Genomic DNA, 20265 nt, shown 5'->3' with positions numbered 1-20265 from the left:
ATTATAGTCTTAAATAAACTTTGATAAAAGCTCCCTTGTGGGTCACTTGAATCATACCTGAAGTGAAACATCTCATTACTAATTTCCCTGGCACAGACTGGAAAGTGCTTAGAGCTGGAGGTCCGGACGGGGAGGAATTTGTAAAATGCGTACTGGAAGGTTCTTTGGAACAGTATGTAGATAGCCCGACTAGAGAGGGGGCTATACTGGACCTAGTTCTGGGAAATGAGCCCGGTCAGGTCGTCAAAGTTTCGGTAGGGGAACATGTGGCAAATAGTGACCACAACATTGTTAACTTTAGGATAGTAATGGACAAGGATGAGTGCTGTCCTACGGGCAGGGTGCTAAATTGGGGGAAGGCTAACTATAGCCGGATTAGGCAGGAATTGGTGGATGTTGATTGGGAGAGGATGTTCGAGGGTAAGTCCGCATCTGGCATGTGGGAGTCTTTTAAGGAACTATTGATAAGGCTGCAGGATAGGCATGTGCCTGTAAAAAGGAAAGATAGGAAAGGTAGGATTCGAGAGCCGTGGATAACCAGGGAAATTGAGGATCTGATTAAAATGAAAAGGGAGGCGTACGTTAAGTCCAGGCAACTGAAAACAGATGGAGCTCTGGAGGAATACAGAGAGAGTAGGAAAGAACTCAAACGGGGAGTTAGAAGGGCAAAAAGAGGTCACAAAATGTTCTTGGCAGGCAGGATTAAGGAGAATCCTAAGGCATTCTATTCATACGTTAGGAACAAAAGAGTTGTCAGGGAGAAAATCGGACCTCTCGGGGACAAAGGAGGGGAATTATGCTTAGAACCCAAGGGAATAGGGGAGATCCTAAATGAATACTTTGCATCGGTATTCACGAAGGAGAGGGGCGTGTTAACTGGGAGTGTCTCGGAGGGAGGTGTTGACCCTTTAGAGAAAATCTCCATTACAAGAGAGGAAGTGTTAGGTTTTTTAGGGAACATTAAAACTGACAAAGCCCCAGGGCCTGATGGCATCTATCCTCGACTGCTCAGGGAGATGAGAGATGAAATTGCTGGGCCTCTGACGGAAATCTTTTTCGCTTCTTTGCACACGGGTGAGGTCCCTGAGGATTGGAGGATAGCGAATGTGGTCCCGTTGTTTAAGAAGGGTAGCAGGGATAACCCAGGAAATTATAGGCCGGTGAGCTTGACGTCCGTGGTAGGGAAGTTGTTGGAGAGGATTCTTAGAGACAGGATGTATGTGCATTTAGAACGGAACAATCTCATTAGTGACAGACAGCATGGTTTTGTAAGAGAGAGGTCGTGCCTTACAAATTTGGTGGAGTTTTTTGAGGAAGTGACAAAAACGATTGATGAAGGAAGGGCCGTGGATGTCGTCTATATGGATTTCAGTAAGGCATTTGACAAAGTCCCACATGGCAGGTTGGTTAAGAAGGTTAAGGCTCATGGGATACAAGGAGAAGTGGCTAGATGGGTGGAGAACTGGCTTGGCCATAGGAGACAGAGGGTAGTGGTCGAAGGGTCTTTTTCCGACTGGAGGTCTGTGACCAGTGGTGTTCCGCAGGGCTCTGTACTGGTGCCTCTGCTATTTGTGATATATATAAATGATTTGGAAGAAGGTGTAACTGGTGTAATCAGCAAGTTTGCGGATGACACGAAGATGGCTGGACTTGCGGAGAGCAAAGAGCATTGTCGGGCAATACAGCAGGATATAGATAGGCTGGAAAATTGGGCAGAGAGGTGGCAGATGGAGTTTAATCCGGATAAATGCGAAGTGATGCATTTTGGAAGAAATAATGTAGGGAGGAGTTATACAATAAATGGCAGAGTCATCAGGAGTATAGAAACACAGAGGGACCTAGGTGTGCAAGTCCACAAATCCTTGAAGGTGGCAACACAGGTGGAGAAGGTGGTGAAGAAGGCATATGGTATGCTTGCCTTTATAGGACGGGGTATAGAGTATAAAAGCTGGAGTCTGATGATGCAGCTGTATAGAACGCTGGTTAGGCCACATTTGGAGTACTGCGTCCAGTTCTGGTCGCCGCACTACCAGAAGGACGTGGAGGCATTGGAGAGAGTGCAGAGAAGGTTTACCAGGATGTTGCCTGGTATGGAGGGTCTTAGCTATGAGGAGAGATTGGGTAAACTGGGGTTGTTCTCCCTGGAAAGATGGAGAATGAGGGGAGATCTAATAGAGGTGTACAAGATTATGAAGGGTATAGATAGGGTGAACAGTGGGAAGCTTTTTCCCAGGTCGGAGGTGACAATCACGAGGGGTCACGGGCTCAAGGTGAGAGGGGCGAAGTATAACTCAGATATCAGAGGGACGTTTTTTACACAGAGAGTGGTGGGGGCCTGGAATGTGCTGCCAAGTAGGGTGGTGGAGGCAGGCACGCTGACATCGTTTAAGACTTACCTGGATAGTCACATGAGCAGCCTGGGAATGGAGGGATACAAACGATTGGTCTAGTTGGACCAAGGAGCGGCACAGGCTTGGAGGGCCGAAGGGCCTGTTTCCTGTGCTGTACTGTTCTTTGTTCTTTGTTCTTCATGTTTATCCTAGCCAAATTCAAAATGCAAAACTTACGATTCAAGCGGGCTTCATAAAACACTTTGGAGTTTCTAACCTGAATCATAACAATTGGGGGCTCAAGCGGGAATAAAATCGGTATTTCTTGATTTATTTGGGATTATTGAACTCAAAGACAGTGAGTGGTGCGCATATTGGTGTTTTCTTTTCAGGTGTTATATTCAAGTTTAAATAGGGAGTGCCTTGTGGAATAATGGCTCTTTCAGAGGCTCAGAGGTTTTTGGGGGTGGAGGAAGTCACGCAAGATAGTTTACAAAAGATGACTAAAACAAAGCTTTTGGAATTGGCAAACACATTACAGTTGACATTGCATGACAGTGTATGGAAAGCGGAGATAATTGTGACGATAGCTCAGCATTTAAAATTGCCATGAACTCAGTCAGAGTCATTGGAAATGGCTAGAATTCAATTTCAAATGAAACAACTTGAACATGAAAAACAATTAAAGCAGCTTGAATTTGAAATAAAGGAAAGAGAGAGGGTAGCGAAAGAAAAAGAAAGGAAAGTCCTATCAGAGCAAAAAGCCAAAGAATTGCAGCGGGAAAAGCAAAAGAAAAGGAGGCTATTGCAACAAAGAAAGGGAGCAGCAAAAAGCAAAATAATTGAAACAGTTTGAATTATAACAAAAATAAATGAAACTGCTTGAATTGCAGGCAGAAGAAAAAGAAATAATTAGAACTTCAGAATCTGAAAAGACAATTTGAACTTGAAATGTTAGAAGTGCAAGTGCGTAAAGCTGCAAGGTTAGCAGCAGAAATAGCAGATGATTATGAATTAGTTCATAAATCAATGTTTGGTTTCCAACATCAGTTTCAGCCTGTGAGGGATAGGAACTGGAGAAAAGGTAAATACTCAGGTGGTAAAGGAAAAGGACATCTTGTGGGAGATAATAAAGACGGTGCATCTCCGGTCAAAAAGGAAATACAGGAGGATGGAAGAGAAATGAAAAGCCTCAGATGTTTTCAGTATAATAAATTAGCCATGTAAAGTCACAGTGTTGATGGTTTAAGAAAAGCATTGGGAAGACTGATGTGGTAAAACATGATAAACGTTTGGGGTTTGTTAAAGTGGTAAAGGAAAGCCCAATTGAAGTGAAAGAGCTGCAAAAGAATGAACAGCCTGATCAGGAGTTGAAGTGCCAGATCTCTTTAAAAATTTACCTGTGTTGGTAAAGCTTTTTCATGTGTACCAAGAGGAGTAGGTAAAGAAGTTAAAATTTTAAGAGATATGGGAGCAAGTCAATCTTTGATGGTAAGAGATGAGTTATGTAGTCTGGAAGGTGTGTTGCCAGAAAAGGTGGTAATATGTGGAATTCAGGGTGAGAAAAGTAGTGTTCCATTATACGAGGTGAGGTTGGAGAGTCCAGTGAAGAGTGGTGAAGTGATAGTAGGAGTAATAGAGAAATTATCTTGTCCAGGAATAGTTTATCTTGGGTAACAATACAGCTGGATCACAGGTTGTAGTGATGCCTACTGTGGTTTGAAAACTAGTGGAGAATCACACAACTGAGTTGTTGAAGGATGCCTATCCTGAGATTTTTCCTGATTGTGTAGCAACAACGTCAGAAAGTCATAGTTTAAGACAAGAGGACGAATCAAAGAGTGAACATCAGAAAGTTGAAGTTTAATTATCAAACGATTTTTGATCAGATAATTGGAAAAGGAGGATGAGGTGGATATTTTTAGTTCGGGAAAGTTGGCAGAGTTACAACAGAAAGATATAGAAATAAAACAGAAAGCACACATGGAAGAAGAATCTGAGTATACCATAGAATCATACAGTGCAGAAAGAGGCCATTCGGCCCATCGAGTCTGCACCAACCACAATCCCACCCAGGCCCTATCTGCATATCCCTACATATTTACGCACTAACCCCTCTAACCTATGCATCCCGGGACACTAAGGGGCAATTTAGATTGGCCAATCAACCTAGCCCGCACACCTTTGGACTGTGGGAGGAAACCGGAGCACCCGGAGGAAATCCACGCAGACACAGGGAGAATGTGCAAACTCCACACAGACAACGACCCGAGCCGGGATTCGAACCCAGGTCCCTGGAGCTGTGAAGCAGCAGTGCTAACCACTGTGCTACCGTGCCACCAGAATGTCATTACCTTAATGATGTAAATGATGTCTTAATGAGGAAATGGAGACCTTTACACATATTCAGGTGGATAAAAAGTGGGCGGATGTTCATCACATGGTATTGCCAGTAGGGTATAGAAAGGAGGTGTTAGTAGCACATGAGGGACCAGTAGGAGGTCATCTGGGAGTAAGGAAAACTCAAACTAAAATACAAAAACATTTTTATTGGCCTGGACTGCATAAAGATGTAGTTAAATTTTGTCGATCATGTCACACATGTCAAGTGATAGGGAAACCTCAAGCGGTGATAAAACCAGCATCCTTAATACCCATTCCAGTATTTGAGGGACCTTTTACAAGGGTCTTAATTGATTGTGTGGGACTCCTCCCTAAAACAAAAAGTGGGAATCAATATCTATTGACTATAATGGATGTGTCTACTAGGTTTCCAGAGGCCATTCCATTATGTAATATTACAGCTAAAAGAATTGTAGTTGAGTTACTTCAATCTTTTACTAGTTATGGACTATCCACTGAAGTACAGTCAGATCAAGGATGAAATTTTGCCTCAAAGTTATTCAAGGATGTTATGGATAGCTTACAAATAAAACAATTTAAATCAATTGCATACCATCCAGAATCACAGGGAGCATTAGAGCGATGTCTTTAAAGTTTGATGCCAATGTTGAGAGCTTATTGTCAAGATTATCCAGAGGATTGGGATAAAGGAATTCCATTTGTGCTCTTTGCAATTAGGGATGCACCTAATGAGTCAACTAAATTCAGTCCTTTTGAATTGATTTTTGGTCATGAGGTAAGAGGATCGCTTAAATTGATTAAGGAGAAATTGGTGAGTGAGCATTCTGAAACTACATTATTGGACTGTGTGTCAAATTTTAGGGAAAGGTTGAATAGAGCAAGTGAATTGGCTAGACAACATTTAAAAGTTGCACAGCATATGACGAAACAGGAAGTGGATAAGAAATCAAACATTTGTAGTTTTGCTGGTGGGGATAAAGTCTTAGTTCTGCTCCCAGTACTACCTTTAAAAGCAAGGCTTCTTGGGCCTTATCAAATTGAAAGGAAATTGAGTGAAGTGAATTATTTGATAAGAACACCAGATAGAAGGAAAGCTCACAGTGTGTGTCATGTGAAAATGCATAAAAGGTATTTTGATAGAGAAGGAGGATGTTTTAGCATTTCTCAAATTAAATTGGATAACGAGGAGGTTATTAAAAATTGGGATAAATTAATGAATTACCTTCCAGAGGAACATCGAAGTGACCTGAAAAAGTTATTAATATCACATAGACAAGTATGTGGGAATAAGTTGGGAAGTACTAAGATAATTGGAAGTGAGATATTTGTAGACCGTACTGTTCCAATTCGACACCTTCCTTGCAAACGTGACTGTTTCAGGTTGGCAGAGGTTCAGGTGGAAAAGTTAATGTTTACTCAGTCTGAGATGCAGCAGCTTTTCAATCAATCACAAAACTGGTGAAGGTGGTGAAGGGAAACTAGTTAATGGACGATCATGTGAACAAAAAGTGAGCAGGTGTGGACAGAGATACAAGTCAAAGTGACTGTTTTGGAACATGTTCCTGAGTTGTTCAAATTGCATGAACATAAATTGCAGGATTGTCAAAGATAACACATCATCTAGGCAAAGGAAAATGTAGATACATCAACAGTCATGTGTGATCTCAAAAAGGAGTTTGAAGAGTGGAAGTATCATACTAATGTGGATCAAAGAAAAGGACAACAACATGGAATCAGACTGTACACAGCTGGTGTTCGAATAACATGTGGTGGTTTTCGCAGCAGCATGACTACCAATGTTATTTTTGGAACCATGGTCGAAATGGGTTCTGACACCAAGAAAGACAGTCTGCCGTGTGTCTTTGCCAAAGAATGTGCAGAATATGATGGTGCAGATCCAGAGCAAACGAAGGAGTCAAATTACTTGGCAGAGCAGGAGCTAAGGCCAATGAACAAGAAAGGGAACAGAGATAAAATAACCTTTCTGAACGGCCCAGACTACACTCATGTAATGTGTTAACCTGCTGATCCTGCCTAGTTCTATGAGGGCGTTACCAGAGTTAATTTATCATTGCAACAAAAAATTGAGATTGCACTTGGAATCAACATAGGATTAAAGACTGAAGGAGAATTTTGAAGACGAAGCAGTTTGTCACGAATGTGATAAACAGGAAGGAGTATTCAATGGTGGAAGACAAAGACTGGAGTGGACTATATTACTGCTATGTTTGCATGTTTTGATTTTGTAAAATGTATGTATACCTATTGTAGAGTACTAGTACTGTGAAACTGAAGGGGTTTGAAAAATGAAACCATCTTTGAATGTTGATGGTTCATTTTTGTCTTAAGGGGGAGGTACGATGTTAGTGTACCTATAAGAGTTTTTAAAAATTCATGCTCACAGCCTTAGATTATGTCATTGTTGGGAGGAAGAAAAAATTGTGTGCAGGTCAGGTGACAAGGATTGATTTTCAGTTTCAGTTTAGAGCTGCGAGTTAGAGTTGGGTTTTAGAAGGGACAGCAAGATAAAAATAACTTTTTTCCCTCTCTCCCTGTTGTTTGGAAGTTCTGTTGGTTTCCTGAAGGGTGAAAATCTGTTGTTCTTGGGGACTGGACTAGAGTCGCTCTGGTGCTTTGGAAAGCTGTCTTGTCTTCAAACTGTTCTGAGTCTAAAGAGCATTGGACTACAGAATGCAACTAATGGTCTCGATCCCAGTATCAAGTGAGCATTAGTCTGTCCTATGATAAACCTGTGAAAATGGTCTTTTGTCCAAGGGAGGTTTTGGTTTGATTGGGACAGCTTATATGTATTCATTAAAGGTTATACATTATCATGATTGTTTGTTTCTTGTTTGTAATTAATAAAAGTTCTTGCCAATTTTCTTACTTTACATGTTAACTATATTCTTAAATAAACTTTTTGTTAAAAGCTCCCTTGTGGGTCACTTGAATCATACCTGAAGTGAAACATCTCATGCTTATCCTAACCAAATTCAAAATGCAAAACTTATGATACATAAGCTTCATAAAACACTTTGGAGCTTCTATCTTGAACCATAACAACTATTTGCCCCACCATTCCACCCTTTTATTCAATTCAGAATAGGCAAAATAAGGAGCAAAAATTTAGAGCATCGGGCTGAGAGAGGGGGTTACAAAGAATAAAAAAGGGAGAGAAAGAAATTGAGTATCAACAGACCTATTCCTGCAACTCTTGGCCTTTTTCCCTAATCTATTCAGTCAAACATGCACTTTATCATCAGTGCCATGAATGTCAATGTTGGTGTCTTCTGCAGCATATATGTGGGTAATTTTTTAATGAATTACAACTTACAAACTTTAGAGATATATTCGGTGATCTCCGAGCTGGATAATGCATTTAAAGGAAAATTGCTTTCTGAAAAGTTAAGGAACCATGGCAAATATTTGTTTTTTTTTAAATGCTTTAAGACATTTTGGGGACCAAATGCCTGGTTTTATTAACATCTTGTTTCAATGCCCTTTAGTAGCTTTATTTAAATAGTACTTGAGCAGCGTTTAAATCCAGATCACAGATATTGCAATTTTGTGGTTAAACTCTTGGATGCCAAGATAGATCTATAAAGTGAGAATACCAGAACTGATAAAATGTTGTTGAAAGTTGGAAGTGTGTTTTAAAAATACCTTTAGCTTAGCTCGGCATAACTAACCAAAAGGTAGCTTGCTATTACCTGTTTTTATTATTCCTCTATGTTTGAAAAACATTGTAGTCAATGTGCAAAGGATAAGTACCTCGATTGTTTTAACTGCATTGTAATGATCTACTATGTTATTTAAGTGTGCGTTTGATTTTTCCCCAATCTGTTCTCTTTTTAAGTGAAACTGTTATTGTCTATTTTTGCATTCTTAGTTTTCTCAAATAATTCACTTGATAGCTTTAGGAATGTTGAAATTAGTTGGATGTTTAGAAAATATTGTAACACTTCCACATATCTAATTTTCATTTGATTTATGAAAATATTTTTATTTTAAATGAAGGGAAAGGTGTTCCAATGACGTACTCAAGTCTTCACCTCTTGGGCATTAGATTTAATTTGAGTAATTTGAGCCTTGATAAACAGGAATATTTTTCTCTGTTAACTGGTGAAATATCCTAAGTAGCAAGAATTTGATCTTATAATTTTAAGTGAAGTTGTGTATCTTTAAAAATCAAAATGGATTGTTTGTATTTAGCAATATGCTCAGATTTATTTGGCGTTTTCTCGCTTTGTAGATAACAAGACAGCATTATCAGAACGCCCTGATGGCATCCATAATGGATAAAACACCACAGTCATCAGACAGTGAAAATACTAAGATTGAATTGACTTTAAATGAGCTGCATGATCACTTACCTGATGAAACAGCAAACCTCTTAAATGAACAGAACTGTGTGTCTCATAAGTCAAATCATAGCATGCACAATGAAGGCACAATATAAAATACCTACAGGATTACACCCGTGCTCATTTTTCAGAGAACTAATCCTGTATTCTTTATGCATGCACACATGCAAGCACATATGTCCACTGTCATGAGACCAAAGAGATGTGCCTCGGCAAACGAACATGAAGGAAGAATATCAGAGGTGGGTGAGCTGGATACTAAACAACTGCCAAGATTCAAGCAGATTCCACTGTACACAGGTGGCTTGTTATCCTTTATTTTGTGGGGTTTTATTTTGTTTTCCTTGCACAAAAGGAGAATGGTAAAATGTTGGAAAAGAAAAAGTATAAAGCTACTTTATGGCTGAGAAGAGAAATGTGTATTTTTTTAATGAAGACCTACTGAGATTAACTGTGAGTGTGTAAAACGTTTTTAAAAAATTATGGTATGTGATTTAAGATGGTCATTGAAGGTGAATTTTCTAAATTTTGAAAATGCGTCCATTACTCCAGCTTAATTTAGTATGTGTTTGACATTTTAAAATCGTATTGCATTAAATGGGACGTAGTTGCATATTTTATCCCAAACGAATTGGGGTTGCTGGGCATTTAAATTGTAACTTGAATATGGAAGCTCAATTCAACATTTGCACAACACATCATTGACGTAATTGATTTCAACACTTGTATGCAAACTGTGAACACTCCTATATAGGGACTATAGAACTCCTTTGGAAGAAATAGTTACATTTACATAGTAGTTAAATATACCAAATACATAAATGGTAGAATGTAAAAAAAAAGGGTTTTTCATGAGTGAGAAACACAGCTATAATTGTAAAAGTGTTCTTATTGGCAGAACTGACTATCACTACGTATTGTTTAATCAACCAACTTTGCAAGTAAATTGCAGTTTGTATTATATTGTACAAAACTGACTCTGAGGTGAAGTATTCTGACTACAGTATTCATAACTGTATATATTAAGCACAAAAAATCTGTGGATGAAGTGTAAGTTTCATAAGATTGTCAGTTAAATGACATTTATAATTAACAATGGTAAAGACTTTGTAGATTTACAGACTATTTATTTTGTATATGATTTATTTGTATATTTTGTGATTTAATTGAGTGTTTTGTTTATTATTCTATCATTCCATTTTGGTTAAAATGGTTTTATTCTAAATGGCATTTCATTCCATTTTTTCCACTGTATTATTTCTCAACTTGGTATGAATTTCGGTTATATTCTTGGTATTGAGTGCCTCTTCACTCTTCCTAGCTTTGTTTCCTTTAAGCAGTTATAAACTGGTAAAATCATTAATGGGGATAATTATGGAAATGTTAAAAGACTAACTTGTGGCCTGGAGTTGGTTAATGGAACTTTTCATTTTATACTTCAAAAGTGAATAACTTTAATAAAGAAATTATTCATAATTAAATGGACACTGATTTATTATCAGGACATGCTTGAAAATTAGCAGTTTTGCATCTAGAGTAGAAATTAAATGAGAACATTGACACTTTCTCCATTATTCCAGTAAACAACAATAGACCTCTTCAAAGGTTCACCACATATATTTACTTAAAATCTTATTTGTTTCTTACTGTGGGGCTACAGTACTGCTGTAGAAAGGGGTTTAACCAAGGCAATAATATTGCACTAACAGGAATTTAACTGAGTACCAATGGCTTTCATTAACACCATATAATGGGAAATTCTCACTTCTGAAAGAAACCTTTCTGCATGATGTGAAACAGATATTTTCTGTTTACAGCTGATGCAAGGAATGTTGGTTTAGAACAACACACTTTTTTTCCCCCTTTTCACCCCATGTCAGTAAAGCACAGATTAGGAATCTTATCTCCAACTTTAGTATATCTTCCATGTTATACCAGTATGGCATCTATTTCCCACTTTGACCCCCTGTATGCATCTTTAAGAGTACTAAAATAAATTATTGGCCCTTGTGGTGTCCACTGCTGCTCACGAGGGGCATGAATTGCCCAACTCGTTTCACGTGGGACCGTTCTAGGTACTACAGGAAGGGAGAAACATCTCATCATTCTGTACTGGATTCAAGCTCCAGGCCCTCAGAGATGGACTACTCCCTAACTTGAGCAATATTTAATTATAACTGTGTTATATGCTAGTACAATGCACATGAGCAATATTTTATTTTCATGTATTATATGCTAGTACAATGCACTTGAGTAATATTTAATTATTGTATTATACGCTAGTACAATGCACTTGAGCAATATTTAATTATAATTGTATTATATGCTAGATAAATGCATATTAATATTGACAATTCATAGAAACAGTATATGTTATTTAAGTGGCTGGTGTGTTGACCTCTGGGAGGTTTACCAAGGGTTTGACAGATATTATGTATATCAAAAGTGCCAGTTCTAATAAAAAGTTTATTAAATAAGCTGATATTAATTTGTTTTTTAAAAAAGACCAGCAGGCAAACTGCAAAATCATTCCAGGTAAATAAATCAAAGTTCATTTGAATATTTAGGTATGTCACTAACATCTGCTTTGCTGTCATGTTTTATTGTTGACGCAAAATACTACGGATGCTGGAATCTGAACCAAAACTGAAAATGCTGGAAAATCTCAGCAGGTCTTGCAGCATCTGTGGAGAGAGAATAGAGCCAACATTCCGAGTCAGGGTGACCTTTTATCAGAGCTTTATTGTATTCATTCATGGGATGTGGGCATTGCTGACAAGGCCAGTATTTGTGCCTATCCTTAATTGCTCTTGAGAAAGTGTTGTTAAGCCACTTCTGCTGCAGTCATTGTGGTGCAGCATCAACGGTGTCATGGTACATCCATGGCACTGTTAGGAAAGAAAGTTCCGGATTTAACTCAGCGATAGTTAAAAAATGGCAACAGATTTCCAAGTCAGGGTGATGCGTTACATGGAGGGGATTTGAAGCTGAATGATTTGGAAGGAAAAGTGTAAAACTCAGGTCCCTGCACAATTCATCCCTCCAAACGTGTGATTTGGCTTGGCACAATGAACCATTACCATTATAGTTGTTGTGTCTGCAAAGCTGTAAACAAAATTAACTGTTGAATTTCACTCCGTTCTGTTCAGTGACTTATAGTCTAGAATCAATTATAGTTCAGAGTTTAGTGTGAAAGTTATGAAATATTGCATCAAAAAATGATTCCGATTTAGCAGTAGCCTTTACAATTACTTCGCAGCATTTGAATCACAATATTGATTCTTTCAAAGTCTGCAGGATATCAAAAAATAATAATGCAAAGCAAGAAACCCAAGCAAAAGTTACATTGAATTATATTTGCTGATCTTATTTTGAAGTAAAAAGTAATTTCTGTAAACTCCCACTCTTCCCACCAAAGATTGTCAGTTTTGCTTAAACAGTAATAATTTCATTTCTGAGCTGCAAAGGTTGTGTATTCTCGAGATTTGAGAATAAAATCTAGACTACCAGCTCAGTGCAATACTGAGGAAGTATTGTCTGAGGTGCTGATGTTTTGGTAATATATTAATTCGAGTTCCCCTCTGCCTATTATGGCACTAATAGCGGATAAGTTCCACTGGTGTTATGACCATTGTTACTCTTAACAAACAGCAAATAAACAAATTAAACTGGCTATTTATTTGTGTGCTGACCTACATGGCAATTGCTGTGTTAAGAAAGTAACAATCTAGGAAAGACTTCAGATCATCATAACCTGTGCTATGTATTTATGCGTTTGTTTGCAAACATTTTAGGTATAGGAAGTACCTTGTACTTAACTATGTTTTCTCAGTGTCACCTTCTGCCCTAGAACAGATAAAATTATTTTCAGGTTCGCTACTGGTAACTGAGTCCATTAATTTATAAAGAATCAGACTATTTGGCCCGTAGTTGGCAGTGCCTGTTTTGTCATCCTTTTTGATTATGGGCACTGTATTCATATTCATTCCCAATCAGTCATTGCCTCTCCAGTGTTTGCTAACAACCTTCGGGGCTGTTTGATTTATATTCTCTTCAGTTGTACTATATTTCAACCTTGGTGGCATCGTGTGCTGTGTACCATGGCCTTCCCTGGGACGTTTCAATAATAAAAATACCTCGTGTGTGGTATGTCATATAAGGATCCCATGTCTGGTGTCAGCAGGGAGCTTCTACTGTACTGAAATGCAGGCAGCAGGCCTCCACGTGAGAGCCCCTATAAATTGTGAGAGGTGATGTACTTGTTTAAAACTAAGGCTCTGGGACTCATAAACAAGGCAGTTCTTAAATCAGTCCCCTTTAAATGTGCCTCAGAACCAAGCAACGAATCGCAGGTGGTGGTTCCGGTTTCATTTATGTTAAGTGTTTATGCTCCTGCTTTATGAGCACATGGTAATTTCAGTCCAAGCTGTAGACCATATTCCAATGTCATCTTGTTTTTGTTTGCTAGACCTGTCTGTTCCCAATTTCTGGAATGTTGGTGAACTTAAATTATGGGTTTTTATTTTCTTTATTAGACTTGCCTAAATGCTTTGCATTTACTTTTGTTGTTAAATCACCAAGTTAACTCTGTGATGTGTATTTATTTTAGTTGATATGAAAGATTTGTAAGTAACTCAGAATATAGTGGAAGAGTTACTTACCAACTTAAATCCAGTTGTTATGTGAGATGGCACTCTGCAGTACAATACATAAATTTAATATAACAGAATAATTTGAGAATATTGTAATAAATAGTTAAGACACCCTGTGCAATATACTTGACAATAAAATAATTGACTGGATCAACATTCTGATTATGTTTTTAGGCTGGTGTTTTTTCTTGTATGTCACTGATTCTGATTTTACCTCCTTACATTCTGCACACATTGATATCAACAGCAGACAAAGCATAGCAGCAAAGGAAACCAGGTATTGCTGTCTGGGGTGGTGAGTGTTGACCGAATATAATTGAGAAGCCTGTCTGTATAATTATATTTAATCAGATGTATCATTGAATAAAAACATCTTCAATTTATTTGGTACCTTTAATGTAATAAAATGTCTCAAATTGCTTCACAGGAATATTACAAAACAATATGACACCATAACACACAAGGAAATATTGAGTCAGATTAACATTCCCCTCCTAGGTTTTTTTAACCTTAAAATTAAGCCATTCCTATCTCGCCCGACCTTCTGACTCAGACCAGACAAGATCGCACCAACGCAGTGGGTTTCTGTAGGGGAGTGGGACTAGGTAGAATGCTCTTTCAGAGAACCAGTGCATTCGATGGGTTGCATAACCGCTATCTGCACTGAGGATTCTGAGATTCCTGAGGAATAGTCGAGGGCAACTCAGTTAAATATTAGCCACACCCTATGGCACTAGCAGTTGTAAATGAGGTGAATTAAAAGGTCCATCCACTTTGATAAGCCAGGGTTAGCCCATGGGAAGAAATTGGGTGGGTGGGGGGGGGGGGGCAGATAGGAGGGGGGAAGAGATCTGGTCAGGCCTGGGGTGGGGGGGGAGGGGGGTGGTCCCATCGGCATGTTGTGCTGGGGGTGTCCCAGGCCAGTTCAAGGGGTGGAGGGGGTCCCATGACCAATGTACCTAGCAAGCACATCTTTTGAACTGAGAGAGGAAACTGGAGCACCCGGAGGAAACCCCCACAGACACGGGGAGACCGTGCAGACTCCACACACACACACACACATACACACACACACACACACACACACACACACACACACACACACACACTGACCCAAGCCGGGAATCAAACCCGGGTCGCTGATGCTGAGAGGCAGAAGTGCTAACCACTGTGTCACCGTGCCGCTCCAGCAGAACCAGATCGGTCCCTTCAAGCCTGCTCCACCTTTCAATAAATGATTTCCTTGACCTCAACTCCACTTTCTTCCCTGATTGGGAGTTCAGGTGTTTCTAATGTTTCGGTGTGGACTCGATGGGCCAAAGGGCCTCTTTACTGTATAATTCTATGAAAATCCAGTCTGACCTGTCCTAGTCAGGCTACTTACTGACTCCATCCCTTCAAAGTGTGATCTCATCAGTATCATTACATCACAAGAAAGTACATTTTCCTGCCTTATGTCTGAAACCTCTTGGTGGTTCTTTTTTTTTGATTGATGGGAGGTGGTTGAAAATGTTGACATACATTTCACCTGCCTTAGTCAAAATAAAGCTGAATGTGCTATATTATACTCCATTGACTAACACGACATTCTGCACCCTCTCCTTTCCTTCTCTATAAACGGTATACTTTGTATAGCATGCAAGAAACAATACTTTTCACTGTATACTAATGCGTGTGACAATAAATCAAATCAAGTAAATCATGGCTTTAGGAGACTATTGGGTTTCTACTGAAACCCACATGATTTTCTCATAATTTTTGCTGCTGTTGCTGTGAATCATTCGATGCCAGTTTTCCAACGTGCTTCCTAACTAGCTTCTTTTGTCAATAAAACTAACCAATCGGTTCTTAGTTTGGAAGTTATTTGATTTTCCATGTTCCCAGCCTGATTTACATAGGTGAAGCCCCGACTAAATGATGACTTTGGGCTGCAATTTGTCCAGCTCTGTACAGAGGAGAGCCCAGCGACATTCTATAGAAGATGAAGCTGGATTAAAGTTCGTTGTGCACAAAGAGATGCAAATCAAACCCAGTGTCCCCTCTCATTGACAAGCATGCAAAGGAAAATAAAGGGAGTTTTCTTGAATTGTGATCTGAATCCTCTGCCTTTGTAATTGATTTTCAGGAACACTGTAAACCGAACTCAGGTCCAACAACTTCTTGCATTTATATACATAAAGGCATACATAAAAAAATAGAAGCAGGAGTAGGCCATTCGGCCCTTTGAGCCTGCTCTGCCGTTCATTTTGATCATGGCTGATCAAATTCAATACCCTGAGCCTGCCTCCCCCCTTGATCCCTTTAGCCCCAAGAGCTATACCTAATTCCTTCTTGAAATCCTACAAAGATTTGGCCTCAACTACTTTCTGTGGTAGTGAATTCCACATATTCACCACTCTCTGGGTGAAGAAATTTCTCCTCACCTCAGTTCTAAAAGGTTCACCCCTTATCCTCAAACTGTGACCCCCTAGTTCTGGACACTCCCACTATTGGGACCATTCTTTCTGAATCTACCCTGTTAGAATTTTATAAGTTTCAATGGGATCTCCTCTCTTCTTAACCCCAATGAATATAATCCTAACCGATTTAGTCTCTCCTCATATGTCAGTCCTGCCATCTCAGGAATCAGCCTGGTAAACCTTCGCTGCACTCCCTCTATAGAAAAGACATCCTTCCTCAGACAAGGACACCAAAAGTGCACACATTACACCAGGGGTGGTCTCACCAACACCCTCTCCAATTGCAGCAAAACATCCCTATTTCTATATTCAAATCCTCACGCTAAAAAGGCCAACATACCATTTGCCCTCTTTACTGCCTGCTGTACCTGCACACTTCAGTGACTGATGCAGGAGGACACCAATGCTGACGCTGAGTATCCACCTCTCTCAATTTACACCCATTCAAATGATAATCTGCCTTCCCATCTTTGCTACCGAAGTGGATAACCTCACATTTATCCACATTATACTACATTTGTCATGCATATACCCACTCAGCCTGTTCAAATCATGCAGAAGCATCTCTGCATCCTCCTCACTGCTGCTTGTATAGCACCTTTAACCTAGTAAACCATTTGAAGGTGTTTCACATGAGTGTTATCGGTCAACGTTTGATACCGAGCTGCATAATGCGATATTAGGACACGTTGGTCAAAGAGGTAGGCTTTAAGGAATATCTTCAAGGTGTGGAGAGAGAGGTGGAGATGTTTGACTTGTTTTGAGAAATCCTGGACAGCGATGGCTCCAAATTACTAATATTATATCCTTCACTGCTTGCTGGGTCCTACTTCAGAAGATAGGAGCTGACGAGAAAAGAATTCAAACAATGGGGTTGGCACTTCGGTTGGGGAGTTCTTCTGCCCTTTCAGCAAGCTAATCTGTACCCTAGGTATCCACAAACTCTTCCTTTCACCAGACTGTTGGAGTCCTGAAAGATTTTCATGCTTTCAAATCTGTTTGATTTGCCCTTTAGCTGTTCACACATTTCACTTTAATTGTGTCTCTTTTGTCTCGTGCATATGGCTTAGATCATAAGAAATAGGAGCAGGACTAGGCCATTTGGCCCTTCGACCGTACTCCACCATTAAAATCTGATTATAGTCTTGATTCCAGTTTCCTGCTTGTCCCTAGCCCTTGACTGCCTTGTCAATTAAAAAAAATGTCCAACTCAACCTTGAATGTATTCTTCACTTCTTTCTCTGGGTGAGAATTCCAAACACTAATGACCCTTGGAGAAGAAATTCCTCCTCAGCTCTTGGCTTAAATGGGAGATTGTTTTTTTAAACTGTGGCCCCTAGTTCCAGATTCCCACAAGAGAGTCATAGGGTTTTATAGCACAGAAAGTGTCCCTTTAGCCCATCGTGCCTGCACCAGCCAAAGTAAACATCCTCTCAGCATCTACTGCACCAAGCTCCCTCCAGCTCTCGATTTTCTAAACACAAAAAATAAAGGCCCAACCTGCTCGACCTTTCCTCACGAGATAGCCACTTCATCCCAGGAACTAAACTGATGTACCTACTAGGGGGCGGCATGGTGGCACAGTGGTTAGCACTGCTGCCTCAAAGTGCCAGGGACCTGGGTTTTGATTCCCAGCTTGGGTCGCTGTCTGTGTGGAGTTTGCACATTCTCCCTGTGTCTGCGTGGGTTTCCTCCTGGTGCACTGGTTTCCTCCCACAGTCTAAAAATGTGCCGATTAGGTGAATTGGCAATGCTAAAATTCTCCCTCAGTGTACCCGAGCAGGCGCTGGAGTGTGGCGACTAGGGGATTTTCACAGTAACTTCATTGCAGTGTTAATGTAAGCCTATTTGTGACTAATAAATAAACTTTTACTTTATAATTTTAATTTACTCTCAACTGCTTCTAATGTACATATATCTTCCCTTTAAAGCCTCTGTTATTTAACCATCTATTTATCACCTCGGCAGTTTCCCATTCCGTTTCTTTTCCTCGCTATGCGTGTTTTTAATTTTTCACCCTCATTTCCCCTTTTCATTGTTTTATTTTGCATGCTCTTTAATATTTTCCAGTTCTGAGGACGTATTCAATACCTGAAGCATGATCTTAGTTTCTCCCTCCACAAATGTTGCCTGGCCTGCTGAGCGTTTCCAGCATTTTTTTGGTTTTGCATCAGTTTTCCAGCATCTAAAATATTTTTCTGTTTTGAAAAGTGAAGTTTGTGAAGTGCCCCGCATCCTGGATCGAATAAATCAAGGTCTGGTTCCACTTTAATGCAGCACCGAGGTTAGCTGTATAAAATAATAAGCCTTCCCCATAGCCACTTTAGAAAGTGGTTTACAGGGGTATTGGTGGCCCTTTCGAACTAGATTAATATTTCTTAGCAGCTTGGTAATGTTACAGAAGCAGTGTGAGATTAATGTAATGCATGGGCTTTACATGGCTATTTCCAACAGCTTTTTGCTGATTCCATGAGGGAATCGCTGGCAAAGAAATGTGCGAGTCAAGTCAGGTTGTGGAAAGAAATTATAAAATTAAATAATTTCATTTATCAGTGTCGGCAGAAAATCATGGACGATCGTTAATGAATCGTAGAATCTCTATAGTGCAGAAAGAGGCCATTCAGCCCATTGAACCTGCACCAACTCTCCCACAGCACATTTTAGCCAGACCCTATTCCCATAACGCCACATATTTACCCCGCTAATCCCCCTAAACCTACACATCTTGGGACACTAAGCAGCAATTTAACATGGCCAATCAGCCTATTCCGCACATCAGGGCTATGGGCCAAGTGCTGGCAGATGGGAGTTAGGTGGGAGTTCAGGTGTTTCTAATGTGTTAGTGCAGACTCGATGGGCCGAAGGGCCTCTTCTGCATTGCATGATTCTATGATTCTTTGGACTGTGGGAGGAAACCGGAGCACCGGCGGAAACCCATGCAGACACTTGGAGAACATACAGACTCTGCACAGTCAACCAAGGATGGAATTGAACCCGGGTCCCTGGCACTGTCAGGCAGCAGTGCTAACCACTGCCACCCCAAAAAGATTAATGCTCTGATCCAGCCAGTCGTTTTCGCGATAGTAGAATATTTTTGCTGATGCAAGATAGTCTTCAGTTGTTAACTGGGCAGCAAGAACATGGTAACCTCAGAATTGTTTTAATTCAATACAGGAATACCACGTGAATTCTGCATAGAGCAAACACAAAGATAACCTGGAATTTATGCAATTACCTTTTTTATCTGAATTTTTGAACACAACATAAACATTCTGAAGTGAAGTTGGTCCTTTTTTCTGAAAGTGTCATAGAGGTGCCAAAGATGTGCACGTTAGGTGGATTGGTCATGCTAAATTGCCCCTTAGTGTCCCAAGATGTGTAGGTTAGAATAATTAGCCATGGTAAATGTGTGGGGTTATGGGGATAGAGCAGGTGAGATGGTCTGTAAGATACTGTCAGAGGGCCGGTGCAGATCTGATGGGCCGAATGGCCTCCTTCTGCACTGTCGGGATTCTATGATTAAAAAGCAACAATAAACTGGATCATTCAATTATGTTTCTTTTTATGATTAATTTTTAGTCGTTTGGTAGTACAGAACATAAGTGTTGCTGAAAAAAAGAGACATGTCAAAGCTTTTCATCTTGTACTCATCAGGACACTTCGTAAGAATACCAGTTACAATTTATACAATTTGTGAGAAGAAAGTGTTGATTGGTTGACAAGTAGATTCTGATTGGTAGAGGTGGTGCCATGGAGAATGCACAAGGTGACTGACCGTTAATTGCCAAGCATTGTTTGAAATTTAAACCAGGCACTTTAACCCTGATTGGTCAAGGCATTGCCCTGAGGAATGAGTTAGCGAATGGCTGTCACTTATTTTGTCTAGCTGAAATAGGCACAATGTCTGTACACAGAGGGCCCTGTATATTAATATATGTAGCTCCCAGTATACACAACACTGTGAACCCAACTGATCATCTTAAATTGGCTTTCAGCGTAATTCTTAGCACATTGAGGATTATTTGGCTAATGTCCAATCTAATTTCGACTGCTGCGTTTTGAGTTTTGCACACACGGGCTGGTTGGGTACAATTTG

The 20265-nt window shown here is 39.8% G+C and overlaps 1 protein-coding gene across 2 annotated transcripts in view; it reads left to right on the top strand.

The window, feature by feature from the left end:
- LOC144500368 (metal transporter CNNM2-like) overlaps window positions 1–13865 on the top strand; it is a 254478-nt gene extending 240613 nt beyond the window's left edge. For both annotated transcript variants that reach the window (XM_078223142.1, XM_078223141.1), the window contains one exon: window positions 8947–13865. In XM_078223142.1, the coding sequence (XP_078079268.1) occupies window positions 8947–9153 (207 nt within the window). In that variant the 3' untranslated portion in view covers window positions 9154–13865. The remainder of the gene's footprint in view (window positions 1–8946) is intronic.
- The last annotated feature ends 6400 nt before the right edge of the window (window positions 13866–20265 follow it).

The sequence above is a fragment of the Mustelus asterias genome, chromosome 11 (genome assembly GCF_964213995.1).
Source record: "Mustelus asterias chromosome 11, sMusAst1.hap1.1, whole genome shotgun sequence".
Lineage (NCBI taxonomy): Eukaryota > Metazoa > Chordata > Chondrichthyes > Carcharhiniformes > Triakidae > Mustelus > Mustelus asterias.
The sequence above is the reverse complement of the archived record's forward strand: the minus strand, read 5'-3'. Positions and strand labels throughout refer to the sequence as shown.